The sequence below is a fragment of the Erpetoichthys calabaricus genome, chromosome 3 (genome assembly GCF_900747795.2).
Source record: "Erpetoichthys calabaricus chromosome 3, fErpCal1.3, whole genome shotgun sequence".
NCBI classification, from domain to species: Eukaryota; Metazoa; Chordata; class Cladistia; order Polypteriformes; family Polypteridae; genus Erpetoichthys; species Erpetoichthys calabaricus.
The window spans coordinates 86,061,614-86,077,509 of record NC_041396.2 but is presented as its reverse complement, the minus strand read 5'-3'; the positions used below and the strand labels follow the sequence as shown (position 1 = coordinate 86,077,509).

Sequence of the window (15,896 nt, the reverse complement as noted above, 5' to 3'; positions counted from 1 at the left end):
GTATTATGGAACTCTGTCAAAATGTCTATTGTAATATTAACACCAAAGAACACAAAACTGCTTACTATTTGTGAAATTTTTAATAGGCTTTGCTTTTGTGACACAGGGATGTCAAATTACATTTAAAAGTATTACTATGTATTTGTGGTAAAATATAGATAATTAGCTACGTGTGGTCTTCGGGACAAAAAACAACCGGAAGATTCCCTAGCAGTTTTACTATATTTGTGAACTTGGAGAGGCGTCAGCTAACTCTTAAGAATTACTCAGTGCAGAGGACATGGACCCACCTTGTACTTGCTGCCCCACTGGCTTTCGTAAGAAGACACTGGCGATACCATATCTTAGCTGTATTGCTGGCATGTGAGTCGTATTAATCTTTGTCTCAAGAAAATACCTCCAAATAGACAATGTTTTTAATGAAAACTTCAAGCCTTGCCCTGTGTTGCTGAGGTATTTCACTTGCATGTTGTTGAGCCACGGTGATTGCTTCGTTTCAAGGCTGTGTCTTTTTATCTGTGTCATTAGCACAGCGTCGATGTTGTGCGATGGCTTTTGCTTCACACATGTCATTTCGTACTGGGAAGTGAGGTGCATGCAAGCGGCAAAAAATTTTTAAAGTGCATGTATGTGCTATCTAGTGCCTGTGGTTGAGTGTGAGGAGAGCGGACTACTCCATACACATACACGCATACACACACACACACACACACACACACACACAGGTCTTTCATTTATATATGTCTAATGCACCGTTGTTAAGTGAAAAGGCTTTCTTTCTCTTTTAAATACCAAATAACTAAATATGACTTACAAGAATTCCAGCTTATAAAGTTTTAAAATTAATAAATATTAATCACTTAATTTCACTTAAGGTCTAATCTATTTGTTATCAAATTCTTACTCTTTACAGGTATTGACCTGGAGAACATTGTGTACTATAAAGATGACACTCATTATTTTGTCATGACCGCCAAGAAGAAGAGCCTACTGAACAAAGGTGTTATTAAAAAGGTTTGTTGAAGATTCACTGTTACAAGCTCTAAGATTCTAGAGTGTAATTTAAGGCAGGAACATTTTTGTTAAGAGTCTTAACAAGCTTTTAATAATACATTTTTAAAGTCTAAATTCCTGAACTTGGATTACTGCACAAAATCCTATTTTTATTTGAATGAAACCAATTAATTTAGTTACATTTTTCTTGTAGACTACAGAGTCTGTACACGTTGTACAAGAAATATTGCAAAGGCATGGCAAAAATTTTATCACATGCTAATTGTGTTTTTTCTCATATGTGTTCCACAGTGTTGCAGTCTGCTAAAGTTTAAGCACAGCATTAATCTTTAAAAGGCTTTTCAATCTAATTTGTGTTGTTTCGGTTGCTTTTATATTTATTACTTTGTATTTTTTTTTTTTTTTTACTTCAGAATTTTATGTGATTTCAGAATGCCATTAAGAGGTTTCTCTTAATATGATAACTCTGCATAATCCACTAGGAACACTCGAGTCGTATATCCCTTGTGTCTTAACTCTCCCCCAAAAATAAGCAAATAATCACTGTGAATGTGCCATAAGCATTAATTCCTTGCTAATTCATTGTGAGTGCTTTAATCCCTGGATGCATTGACTTGTGCGGATCCAGAGATTATTACTGACCAACTGAAATTTTTCCGGAAGTGTTTTTTGTGCTGCAAAAATAAGCATTCAAGTGAAATGTAACTGCAAAGTAAGTCTTGTGTTATGAATCCCAAAGGAACAATGGATGCTTGTCTTTTCAGAATACTTTTAGAAAGTCGTGGAATTTGTTTTCTTATTGTATTTACATTCCTATGCATACTATGAGATGGATTGTCTTTTGTAATTTTGTATTTATTTGACCATACAGAGATGAAAAAACTGCACTGTGAATTTATTTCTCTTCAAAGTGGAGAGTTTGGTTTTAGCAAAAAGCATTAATATTTAGGATTTGATTTAAAATGGTCTGACTATTTTTCAATACCATTGTTTCTGGTTGTAAGAAATAAAATCAGGCATTATAGGAACTGTGGCACAGTGGTAGAAATGCTTGATTTGTTTTGAGGTTAAAATATGACTGCAAAACCTAGCTCAATATATGACTATGAGTAAGCAGCTGCACTGTACTGATCTGCAAATTATATGAAGATTAAATGTATGTAATCAAGCTTTACCATTCATGTAAATTCTTTGCAATGGTATTTACCATTAAAGATATCCGTGAATATATTATTAGAAACTGTCATCAAGAAAAAAAGCAGTCATACATTTCAGAACTATACTTGCCTCATCGAACTGAGTTCATTTATTTTGTGCTTTCCAATTTGCTCAGTGTTTTGATTCATTAATGTGTAAGCAGTTCTAAATGTGATTCTTCTGCTATGCTGAAGCAGAAGCTGTAGAGACATCAACTCATACTGTGTCTAAACTCTGTATAGACAGGTTTACAATTCACTGTGTCTTGCTGAGCAAAATTGGAATCTACAAAAGATAGTATTACCTTCAAAGGCTTTCGTTTAGTATAGTTCTTATAACTCATCTAGTTCTTAGTCATTGGTGGCTCCATTTCCTTGTGCATATGGGTTGTTTCAAGTAGATTTTTTGTAAAGTGAAGAAGCATTCACATGGACCTTTAGATACAGTACAATAAAGCAAAAAAGTTAGCACTTTTCTGGATATAGCTGTCTTTGTCCTTGGGTTTCTCCAGTTCTTTTAGTCTTCTATTATGATTTATACCCCACGTCAAAGTGTCTGCACTAAGAGGCATCTCACACAACTTGAAAGATGTTGTGTTAGCGTTGACATGTTCAATGAATAAACACTTAAGTCTGTAGCATTTGAATGTTTCTCTAACTCACTTTTAGCCCAGTACTGTGTAACATTTGAATGTTTCTCTAACTCACTTTTAGCCCACCTTATGTATTTTTTTTTTTAACCCTAGGATCAAAGTGATACAGATACTTTACTGTCAACTGCAAATGTAAACTTTGATGCCCTAAAGCTTTTTGCATATGAAGCCGCTCAATTCTCTACTAATCACCAGCTACCTGACTTAGAGTTTGCACTGAACAGTGCAAAGAAGCCTGATGTGGCTGTATTTGACTTTACTTGTATGTACCGTGCAGAAAATGCCTCTCTAGTGAAAGAGAAAAATGGGCATAGACTCCTGATTGGGCTGGTTGGAGACTGTCTTGTTGAGGTATGGCAGCAGCATGTTTACGACACTTAATTGTGCTCTTTGTCCACCACAGTTCTATATCACATACTGTTGCTCAGTGCTTTAACTTTTTTTTTTTTTTATAAAGAAAAATTAATATATTGTATGTTTTATTTATGCTTTAACTGGCAGAATGTGGACTTAGCAGATTAAAGATAAGAGTTTGCTTAGAAATGTTGCTTTGTCGTGCATCGGTTCTGTAAGAAAATTCACTTTCAAGCTACCAGCCATACAAAATTGGGATATATCCTCCTAGTGATATCCAAAAGGTTCATGTAGGCACAGTAAGATAACTTTTCTTTTTGTCAGTAACCTTTCTCCGCTAACTTAACGGAGAGAAACAAATGAAGTGGCTCATAGGGAACCACAATCCAGCATTACTAGAGAATACTTAAAGAAGATCATATTACATCTTTTTAAAAGTGTCTTAAAATAGAAAACAAGGCCAAACAATGATAAGCAAAACTTCAAATGATGGTAGACATTGTGATTTTGTGGATAAGGAACTGAACTACGCAGTAAGTCACTGGGTTCATCAATTTACAGAAGTTGTTGCCTCACATAAGTTTAGTGCATATTTATTTATTTTGTTGTAACTATTCTCTTGCATTTCATTTCTGCAATAAACCAATTAAATATGTACTTTTTCATACCAGCTTCTTCCAGTGCTGCATTATGGGGGTGGAGACGATACCTTTGCTGGAAGTCCTGGATGCAGGGCAGGAAATGGTCTTGGACAGAGCCCCCTAAAGCTAGTCACACACACACACACACACCTAAACCAGTGTTTCTCAGCCACTTTTGAGCCACAAGCACACAAGACTTGTTAACGGTATAATCTTTCTCTCCCCCTACCCACCACAGATGGAATCGACAACACTGTGCAATATTTTTTTTATCTTGTTTAATTGTGCTTGCTTCAGTCTCCCCCAGACTGCTGTTTGATTCTGTTTTTTATTTATAATTGTGCTTGTTTCTGCATTGTAGTGAAGCAAGCACAATTAGAAATGGGATTAAAAAAAATATATCACACAGTGTTGTTGATCCCATTTGGGGGTGTTATACCTTGAAATTAAAAGAGCACTGTTCAGAAAACAAATACAGGGAGAGCGCACACGCTGCGTTACTGCGCTACTCAAGCATTGTGCATTTAAAAGTGTGTAAAGATGAGCAGTCACTCAAGCAGTTTATTTCCTGCCTTTTACACACAGCTATGATATGTAGTACAAATGACCGATCATGGACAACTATACATCAAACACCGCTATCCGATGGTAATGAGCCTTTGGTAATGGGATCTTTGATAAAAGCAGATTCACTCAGCTGTGAGCCACTGCTCACCTCTGCATATATGTGTGCAAATTGCATATTAAATAATGAAAGAAGCAGAAAACATTGAAACTTAATTTATAATTAATCTATAATCCAAACCTATCATTTTCAAGATTTTATCTATATAATGCAACAATATAAATTTTATGATGTTTATCTTCATTTTAGCCTTTTTGGCCACTCGGAACAGGGATAGCACGGGGATTCTTGGCAGCCTTTGATGCAGGATGGATGGTTCGTCGGTGGGGTCTTGGTGCACCTCCTCTGGAAGTCATTGCTGAAAGGTGTTTAAAAAAAAAAATTAAGCCAACAATTCCTTTGTTTATAATAGTTCATCAATTTCCGTATCACTAGAAAAGGACCCAAGTGGAAGAAAAATACATTTATCTCAGACTGTCTTTTTAACTTTTTCATTTGTCTTTTTTGTAGAGAAAGTATCTACCAATTACTTTCACAAACAACTCCAGAGAACACCCACAAAAACATCACTGAATATAGCATAAACCCCACCACAAGATATCCCAACATCAACTTGGATTCTATTAAAACCAAGCAGGTACTCAAATACTTTTTCACTCATTAGTATTAACTAGCAGCCGCCATATATTTTACCTTTGCCAGATACATTTTAGGACATCCATCCATCAGTCCATTTACTAAAATTCTGTAAGCCTGCATTTTAAAGACACTGAGCTAGAACTTGTTCTAGAATCATTAGCAAGACCAGTCCTGGACAAATGTCCATCCATCACATTTGTCCATCCATCACTGGGTAAATTCATGTACTCATCCTCAGTCTCTCGCACTGAGCCAGTTTATTCTTTCATTTAACCTAACAAGCATGTCTTTGTAATGTAGTCAAAAAAAGAGTATCAGAAAAACTGTAAGACTGCAGCAGTAATCATTGCACCACCCGTGTGTCTCTCAAAAGTGAACACACCAAATTCCTCAAAGCAAACTGCAAAAAAAGTAAAATAAAAAAGGCAAACTAAGGAGATCAGATTAGAGAAAAAAGACTTTCAAAGGGCTACTTAATTTTTTGACAACCCTCCACACTCTCCCTTTACTTAAGGAAATAAAATTAGCGTCAAGCAATTTAACTGAGTTATACAGTCAGAATGATGCTTGATTTTAGTTTATGATACCTGTATTTACTATTTTCTTTTTATAATTTTGCTTGCAAATTTTGAAAGGTCTCTCATCTGTATGTAGTGGAGGACCACAAGAAGGTGAAGAACAAGATCACTAACATTCCGAAAGGTGTGGTGAATTTAGTTTTGCTTTCCTTATATATGTTCAACATTTTGCTTTTTTATTTTTATTAGGACACCACTGCTGATTTATAATTGGCCCATTGCTCTTTAAATGGCTTACTACCTTGACTAAAATATATTATTTTTCTTAAAGCAACCTTAGATGTTGTAGATGTTATACCTCACACTGTGTCACAGTTTCTGATTAAAAGGAATGCATTTTTGATTTGTTGTAAAATTATAAAGAACCAATTTGAGCAATTTAAGTTATGTAAACATCAGATTTCAAGGCAAGTTATACTGTCGTAAGAATCAATTTGGCAAGAGGTAAATCGGCTACTCATGAGCAGGTATAATTTGCTCGGGAAATTTTGTTTTACACAGTTTAAAATTACCTGCTGAGAGATTAATATTGTTTTCATTTTACATGTTGTGGGGATTAGAAACCATACATAGCGTAGTGTCCACCTAATAACACCTCGGCCCTAATTCCATTGCATAGTCAGGGTGTGTTTTATGGAAATTTTTAATTTTGTTTTTCATTTTGAGTGCATTTCCTTAATGGACCCAGATTTCATTAGAGTGAACAGTATGCAATATACATGTTGCAACCATGGTTGGCTTTCTCCTTAAATCAGGAAAATGCTTTATTGAGTCAGCAATAGAACACTAATGTGAGAGCACGTGTTTCATTACTGTGTAAAAATTTGCTGTGTACTGGTGGAATTTACAGTTACAACAGTTGAAGTAGTAAAACACCAGAAAGCATGGTAGAATTCCAGAGCTGAGTTTGGAAAAAATAGCTTTATGGCAGCAGAGCATTCCACTGTCTTTGGAGACAATGGTGATGTTGAAAAGGACACTCAACAGTATCTATTAACAAGTTCATACATTAAATGCGAACAATAAAGTAAAATTATTGTGCATGCATTTTAGATTTTGCGGATAAAGAATTTCCTTGAAAGAAGAAGGAATTTGTATAGGGGACAGGTAATATGTTCCTCAGTGGGTGTGTTAGGATATAGCTTTAATTGGACAATTTGAATGAATTACTCGGTGAAAGCTATACTTCTGCTTCTTTGCTCAGATTCAACAAATGGGTATGAGGAGCTTCTGAAATGGTGTCAGCAACACACTACTGGTTACAAAAATGTGAAAGTGACAGACTTCACAAATTCCTGGAAAAGTGGATTGGCACTTTGTGCTCTTATTCATCATTTTAAACCCCAACTTATGTAAGTAGATGAAATCCCAAGTAAAGTTAGTATTTGTGTAATGGTTTGGATTGAGACCTTCAGTATCTGTCTCTGATCTTGGTCTATAAAATCCTATTTTTGTATTTTTTAAAATATTTAATTTAGTTTTCTTTTACTCAGTACTCTGTTTCTATTTTCAGATATTGGTGCTTTCTTTTCTTTCAGTGACTTTGACAGTTTGGATGTGGGCGACACTGCCAGAAATAATCAGACTGCATTTGATATTGCTGAACAAGAACTTGGCATCACCCCAATTATGTCAGGCAATGACATGGCCTGCCAGAACAATCCTGATAAACTGGCCATGGTTATGTACCTAACCCATTTTTTCCAAATCTTCCAAGAAACTGAATCTCCAACTGGTAGGTTTCATCGAGTGAGACATTTGATCCCATTTCACTGATGGTTTAGAATTTAAACACATAATTATCTCTCTATTTATTTATATTGAAGTAAACTGCATACTCTATTGTTAACCTCCTTAGCGTTACATTTTTTTTCATGAAAAAGGGTTGCATTTTTTGGCGTGAAAAATTAAATATTTATTAAATCTGATTTTTCTGCTGTAAAATGTTCAAAACACTAAAAGAACAAAGTCAGAAGTGTAGAAAGTTTAATTATGATACAAGTAATACTGAATAATAATAATGAAAATAATTCTAATACTGTATATACTGTCAAAATGTGTCATTTGTGTGGTATATCTTGAAGTATGGTGAAATACACAATTCAGGGTCATAGTTGAGACAACAGTTGTGTGATTCCTTGCAGATTTTCTTTCCAGACTGATCAGCTTTTGAACAGCACACTGCACATGTGTAATTGACACAAGCATCACTTTCGTATTATGAGGCTAGAAGACTTGTCTGCACTGTTGCCTGGGTAATGCTCTAGCTTGTTGCCTATGCAAGACATGCCTATATCCTTCTTGAGCAAAGCTCGGCACTATCACTGTTGGCACTTTAACAGCCCAAGTAATCCTCGATTCTAATACATATGTGAGACATGTCTATACAGTTGCCTGAGTGATGCTCGGGACTCTTTTAGCACTGCTTTTATAGCCCGAGTGATGCTTGGGTCTAATGCTAAGGAAGTTAATATTGTACTTATGTCAGAAAAAAAAAAATTTTTGTTGGTTTAAATTGTGCAGATTGTTTATGAAACGTGGCAATGAAGTGCAGATTGTTTATGAAACGTGGCTATGAAAAATGCACAGTTACAGAGGGATTATGTAAAAATTCAAAAGCCAGCAGCTTTTATATTATTTATATTCATTTTGAGAATGAAATCAAAGGCTGTGACCCTGCTCTCAGGCATAGTTATTGCATTCAGCAAGGTGTCTGCTTATCACAAAGACCACACAAATGTGTATCATGAATACTATTTTTTGTTCATCATGTATTAATTATCATACATTCTATGATTAAGTTAATTTTTATTGAAACCCTAAGCATATACAGTTTAGTGCCTTCATCTCTGTAATTGTTAGGAAGGTATAATCAAACATACTATATTTTCTGTATACATAAAAATTTTCAATTGAACAGAATAACATAATGGAAAAATAGCTTTGATTTGGTGTATTTTTATGCATATATACTTTAACAATTTATTCAGCAGAAGTGTGTCAAGAAAAACTACTTGGGCATCTGTTGTACCAATGGCAATAAATGTGCATAATGCCTCATTTTGACTTCTTTTACCAAGTCAGAAGATTTCTTTGTTTTTAGTTTTCTTTCTGGTGTGTTAGTATATTTATGTGTTTATTGCGCATCTGTAAATTGCAAAATAAAGGTCTATTTATCTATCTAGTTTCAGAATAATACAATTTTGCACATTAGGTGGGCATACAAATTGATCCACTCCAATTAAAGTAGTCTCCCTTAAAGTAGTTTAAAGCATACTTGGTTAGACATTGTTTGGATAGAATATCTGCTTCAAGCCTCAGATATATTGACACTATCAGTTTTTTAGTTTGTTAACCCTGTTTACTAAGACTTTGTTGCTTCCATTTTTGGTATTTATTTTCAGAATTTCCAATAGTGGTCATCAACACCAGCTATTTCCTTCAAATGACCTAATTGTTTCTAATTGCTAAGTACACTAGTGACTTATATATTTGGACATTTCAATATATCAATATTTAGGGGTTAACACTCCCCATAATAGGAAATCTACATATCCAAAATCTTAAATGCTTTGAATGAAATTTGGTGACGTTCTAGAAGAAAAATAGCATAACCATTTTTTTTTTTTTTTTTTTTTTGGTCGATAATAATGCCATAGAGAGTGCTGACAAGTGATTGCATGCAAAAATGCAGAAGCATGCAACTGATCGGGCTGTAGCTGTAGTTTCTCCTTGCAAAGGAAAAGAAATAGCATGGCGAGTTGCATGGTAAAAGGGATGAAGAAAAGTTAGGTAAAACTCAAGAAAGACGTGGTTATGAAGTGTCCTCCTTGGGTACATGAAGTACTCCCTTTTCTGTCTGTTTATTCTTACTCCTTGTGAAGCAGTATAAAATATATACTAATTCAACCTGGATTGTATTGTCGAGTGTGCTTGCATACATATACTTCAAAGAACAGGGTTGGGATTGGCGCCCTTGGTGTTGAAATACATGCAGTATTACAGATAACTGAGGTGCCCCCTTCAAGGTCAGACCATGATGTGCTGCTAAGCACTGGTTAACAAAGCACAAAACGGCAAGTTCCAGTACAGTGTACCAGCTCACTTCAAGCCCTATGTACAATGCAAACCAGGAGCAGTGGCCATGCCTTGGTCTGTTTAAACACTTGCACAGCTCAGTAAAAGGGCCCCACATGGACAGAACACAGAAGAGGTGGACGTTGTACATAGTTCACCATATTTCTTTTCATATGTTCTTTTCTGTGCAATGTTTATAATGTTGAATTCATTGCATTGTCCATGTAACGTTACATGCTGTAAACCTCTATGTATTAAGTTAATGTAAACCAGAATTAAGTGTATATTGCTTTTGATCTAAACCCTCCACCATTGTAATGGTATAAGATTACAGATCAGAGTGTTATATTCAAATCTCACGGAAGCTACCGTTTTTACAGTATGTAGTACAGGGTGAAATTATATTTATACCAGAAATTCCCATTATTCCTACTAATTAGCTGTTTGCATTCAAAATAGTTTCCTCTAAAATCATATTTTACAAGCAAGAATTGATCTAGGAAAGGAGTGTTTTTTGCTAATGGGAAATTGTATGTAGCATGTTCATGAGTAAAGAGCTCTAATGAACTAATATTATCCCCTGAGAAGAAGAAACAAACAAAAAAAAAAAAACCAACAAATATTGTATACAGAAAAGTACTCTGTTACCAAGTACTTCTGATACACCTGATTAACCAACACCGCTATAACAAAGGCCCTTTTGCCTTAGGAAATTTCCTGGCTGAAGCCAGCTGATACAGGTAATGACATAAAATTGGGAGATGGATTATTATGTGTTCTAAAATGTTAAAGCATATAAGTGCAGAAATACTCATAAATGTGACTTTCTATATTTATGGTTATTTTATACTACTGTCTCCTGTATGAACTACTTGCGTAAATGACAAAAACAGCAATTTTGATTTCACTGTCCCAAAATATACTATATGGAGGGCATTGAGTCTTCCTGTCTTATCTGAATATTTTACATAATGTTTTCACACAAGTTTAGCATTATATCCAGGAATGCCAAATATTATTATTTTCATTTGAAATAGTAGCCTGTAGTTAGATAACCCTGATCTCATGGTAGCCTAAAGGAAACTCTTTTTGGTGTTGGTATAGGATGTCAGTCAGTAACAATGCTAAACTTTACGTGCTCAACAGGTTTCTTCTGCAAACAGTTACACCCCTGACATACTAATGTACAAAAGAAAATCGAAATGCAAATAATGTCATATATATAATTTAACTTGTCATTTAATCAGTAGCTTTAACCTTTTAACCTAAAAACAAACCTTAAATGTTCAGTAAAGAAGGAATTGTACAGTCTCTTCATATTTATATATTATATCTTTATGTTCTTCCAAGTTCAATTGCTGGCTGATCAGATGAATTAATCTCTTCTAATGCAATCTGAATTGTATAGCAGACTTCCAATGTAGAAGATTTCAGATTAAACCCATAGCATTGTGACCGTTCAAAAAGAAGTTGTCCTGTCTTGGCTAGCAGTATATCATTTCATTGCAGAGATTATAATAACCACTCCCAAAAGCAGTGTGTATCTATAATTAACTTTGCTTATAATAAAATCTTTTTGTATGTTATTAAATATTTAATTATTTAGAATTTTTTAATATTAATGTTGAAGGTCACAATGGGGAAAAGTCTTTTGAATAGAAGAAAGTCAAATAATTGGCTAGTTGACCTAACTATGTATTTATGTTAAGTGGCGGTACATAATAAATTGAATGATTGAACTGTGTTCTTTATTGTACTGTAATCACACGATAGTGTCTTCATGTTGCTGCTATAATTGCCATTCCTTTGCAGAGATGATGGGTCCCTTATCACCTTCAAAATCTGCAAGTCTGTCAAGCACCAAATCTGCCTTACTCTTCTTGAGCAAGCTAAAGCATAACACTCTTCATAAACAAAAGGTAGTGTAAATGGGAGGGACGTTCAGTAGTCTCACTGCCTCAAGCAAAAAAAAGTAGAAGTATAAAATTGGATTATTTGTATGATCACTTTCAAGCAGTTATATATGTCATATTTTTTTTCTCTACATGTGTACCATTTTCCTAAAAATAAAAAAAATTAGATTAGCCAGGGATAATCATCCTTGTCTTCATTTCCAGTTTTTCATAAATATTTGAAGTACAGGCACAATCAACAGTGGTTCTTATACATGTTGCATTTTTCAAAAAAAGTGACCTTTGCTATATGCAAAGTAACATTTGCTTTGGGTATATTTTTTACCCCACTTAGCAAAGCACCTGAGAATATAAACAATATGCTGTGTTGTGGTCAGTTGTTTGGAAACCAGATCGATTTGACAGTATGCTAAATAGAAATTGACTGAAGTTATAATAGCCATCTTTTTAATAAACCTCTGAGAAAGGTTTTATGTTATATACTGCTGGTGTTGGGTGACAGGAAAGGATCTCATTATTTGAACTAGAACATTGTAGTAACCCCTCATAAGCTTGTACATTGCAGTATACAGAAATGAAAATAACTCCTTAGGTTATTAACATTAAAAGCCTTTTAGATTGGTATTGTTTTATTCATTGTCTTTATACTATAACTACTTTTTGAATTCATAACTGTTATTTTTGCAGCAACGACAAATAGAACAGGAGGAGAAAGAAAATGTGAAGGAAAAAGATACACGTGTGAGTTTTGCATATGCTTCAAAAAAACATTACCTGTGGCCATGGTTTCGCAGAGTTGCTGCAAATACCTCAGAGGGCAAAAGTGGAAACCTATTATTAAATGGTAGCCAAAAGGATTTGACTATATTTGCACTAACTCTGGTGATCTTAGTTTCAAAAAGTTCCATTACTGCAGTTGTTAATGTGATCTCAAAGTGATGTGAAAGTGTTCCTTGAATACATATTCCTTTCATTATTTTGTGTTTAATATTAGTATCTTAATGTTGTAGCTTGTAAATAATGCCCTATGGGTCAGTATTTCTTAAATGTCTGTTTCTTTATTGGCTGTGGTTAAATTAAGTTTTTCTCATGAATGATGGTAAAATTTTTACTATAGAATATTTTTCCTAAACCAAAAGCCAAACATATTTAATGTGTACAGATATAAACAAAAAACTACTATGTCAAAAATAAATGATTTTTATTTAGAGCTCAAAAATGTCATCATATTCACATGTTGAATTTAGAGATCACTCAGACTTTTTTTTTTTTTTTTTTTTTAAATTACCTTATCTGGTTTTACAGGCTGACTTGACACTTGTTGCTTTAGAATCGCCTTCTATTTCTGACAAATGTTATTTCTGTGGAAAACAAGTTTATGTCTTGGAGAGAGTCAGTGTCGAAGGCAAGTTCTTCCACAGACGCTGCTTCAAATGCCACAAGTGTAGCAGCACCTTGCATTTTGGGAACTACACATATGACAATGAAAGTGGTGAGTTTTAAGGTTTAGTTATTACAGTGTGATGCTTTGGATTTCCTTCTCATCTAAGAGGAGTTTCCCTGGAAAGTGTTGGCGTATTAGATTTACTGCATTCTAAACTCTGTTCAAGAAATGTTACATTTTGTGAATGAAAATCATCGGTTTTGTTTATACTAAAAAAAATATTGTTTTCCAACAGGCCATTTTTTTTGTTTGTTTCATGATACTGTCACCCAGTCTGAAAATATGGAGATGGATGAAGCAGAACTAGAAGAAAAGCAGGTATTTTGTGTGCCTCAGAATCATAAAGGACAAAGAGTCCATTACAATATATTTCCATTAGGGAAGCACTGCAAATGTAATACTGCTCCATACAGTACTATTAATGAGGTGAAATCAAGATTTTTTTTTCCTTACCTATTCTTGCCTATCCCTAGCTCATGGTGATGTATATGTGTTATAGTTGAACTGATGTGTACCTTTTAAAATAGTATTTACCTTGAAACTTTTCAAGCTTTATTGTGTTATAATAAAGAGTCATTATCCAACCCGCTATATCCTAACATAGGGTCATGGGGGTCTGCTGGAGGCCAATCCTAGTCAGCACCAGCCCACAGCAGGGCACACACACACACACCCACACACCAAGCACACACTAGGGACAATTTAGGATCGCCAATGCACCTAACATGCATGTCTTTGGACTGTGGGATAATAGAAAGAATATGTTATAATAGAATCATTGTTTATTTAACTTGGATATTTTGGCATTTAATGTCAGTGTGTTTGTTACATTGAATATCAAAATGAAAACAAAATTATATGGTTCTTTGTAAATTAATTATAAAAACTGATTGCATAAATATTCATTCCCCTGTAAATCTAATGAATGTTTTCCCTGAACTGTACACTTTACCGTTCTTTCCTAAAGAAGCATCTTTTATGAGAAATAAAATTTACCTGTGCAGTGGCTAGATGTTTACTGTAGACTCCCTACATTATGCTAAGTTCAAAGAGCAAAAATCATACTTTGAGAGGTTTCTACTATCATCTGAAGGAGTTCAAGCTTCTGTGTGTTGTGCTATATGTACAGGTTTTGCTATTAAACTAGCTAGTCCTCCAGAGATCAATGTTCATTTAACATTTAAGGCTAGCTTTTGGCTGGCTTCTTCCTTCTGGCTATACATCAGGTCTTTCTTGCTATCCCTTTGGATTGTGGTATAGCATTAAACTGTTTATAAATTGTATTTTTTTTTCTTTGGTTTAATGTCAATTCCTTTATTTTTAATTCTTCCCTTCTGGGGTTTTGATGTTTGGGAATTCATTTATTTAGTTAAGACTGTTTTAAGGGTCTTAAAAGTATTTCATATCATGAAGTGGTGCCATTTTTATTTTTTCATTGATGCCATGATGCAGTGACCGATTGTTAGGGGGTATAGTCTGTAAGGTTACGACCAATTATGTCACTAGTACGTGAGCATAAAAGTCTTTGTTGCAGATCTCTTGTATTCCAAGATTCTGGATAACAAACAAATACTTTCACATTGTTTAGAAGAGTGAGTTCATGATTCAGGGTTTAAGAAATTAGCATTATATTTTTGACTACAATTTAGGAATACATATTGGATTTTGGCTTCTGGTTTTTTTATTTGTTTCAGGTTTTGACATCAGTCTGTTTCTTGACTATGATTTTGTCTTGTCCATTTCATGGAGTCAGTTTAATAAAACCAGGTATAGAAAAAAGAGGCCCAAAATGTGTGTACACAACGTTCCACACAAAAGTCACTTTTATAAAAGAAAACTTGAGAGCTTTGCTTTTACTTATTGCACCTCAGACCAGGTAGAGAAATGCAACCAAGCAAGTGAAACAATTCTAACATGCATAATAATTCACATCATCGAGCTATTATTATAATGTGCATTGACATGACAAACATAAAAAGTGATGAATATGATTTAAAGATTATATTTTAGGTCCCTTTGCAGTGTGTATTTGCAATAAAGAACTTCTTTGTTTTTTTATTTTTGTCCGTTTATATAGGCTACTTGATGCCTTTTCTCAGGAAACTTGCTAATAGGTCAGAAATATCTCAGCCAAGCTTCAGCTCTGTCATGTCTGCTGTGCACTACATTCAGTTCTCACATGGTGTGAGTGTACATACATAAAACATGTTTTTGTCGACATAAAAACTGCTAGCATGAAAAGGCAATTTGCAGCATTGTCCAGTTTTCCTAACATATTTGGAGCAATTCACTACGCTCACATTGCATTAACGGCACCTAGCGAGAATGAAGCTGCTTTTTTTAACAGAAAGCAATGACATTCTATTAATGCACAAGTCATTTGTGTTGCCAAGACGAGACTGGCAAAAATGTTGTAGCTCAGTGGCTTGGGTCAAACCATGATTCATTTGTTTTGAAGCAAAGTAGCTTTGGAAGATGACTTGATGATAGTGTTGTACATGATTACTGGCTTGTTGTTAATGTATCTGGCTGAATCCTCAGTTTTTCATATGGTCTGTAATATTGTAACAGCAGTCATGTTGTTATATTTGCAAGATGATAGCGACTATTGTCACAGACACTGACACTTAGTGCCTTTTCCCAATCCCCAGAACACAAAGGAGAGGTGCTATAATGACATGCATACTCTTGCATACTCAGTTGTGGAGCGCAGCATATAACTCCTCAAATGCTGGTGGCAGTGTCTTGATGTTTCAAATGGG

At 34.6% G+C, this 15,896-nt stretch overlaps 1 protein-coding gene across 1 annotated transcript in view; it reads left to right on the top strand.

The window, feature by feature from the left end:
* Positions 1 to 15,896, top strand: part of mical1 (microtubule associated monooxygenase, calponin and LIM domain containing 1) — an 84,492-nt gene that overhangs the window by 38,926 nt on the left and 29,670 nt on the right. The window contains exons 8-18 of the mRNA XM_028797024.2: positions 914 to 1,014; positions 2,957 to 3,214; positions 4,733 to 4,848; positions 4,994 to 5,120; positions 5,758 to 5,824; positions 6,905 to 7,052; positions 7,239 to 7,435; positions 11,590 to 11,696; positions 12,378 to 12,431; positions 12,996 to 13,182; positions 13,370 to 13,452. Coding sequence (XP_028652857.1) covers positions 914 to 1,014; positions 2,957 to 3,214; positions 4,733 to 4,848; positions 4,994 to 5,120; positions 5,758 to 5,824; positions 6,905 to 7,052; positions 7,239 to 7,435; positions 11,590 to 11,696; positions 12,378 to 12,431; positions 12,996 to 13,182; positions 13,370 to 13,452 — 1,445 coding nt within the window. The remainder of the gene's footprint in view (positions 1 to 913; positions 1,015 to 2,956; positions 3,215 to 4,732; positions 4,849 to 4,993; positions 5,121 to 5,757; positions 5,825 to 6,904; positions 7,053 to 7,238; positions 7,436 to 11,589; positions 11,697 to 12,377; positions 12,432 to 12,995; positions 13,183 to 13,369; positions 13,453 to 15,896) is intronic.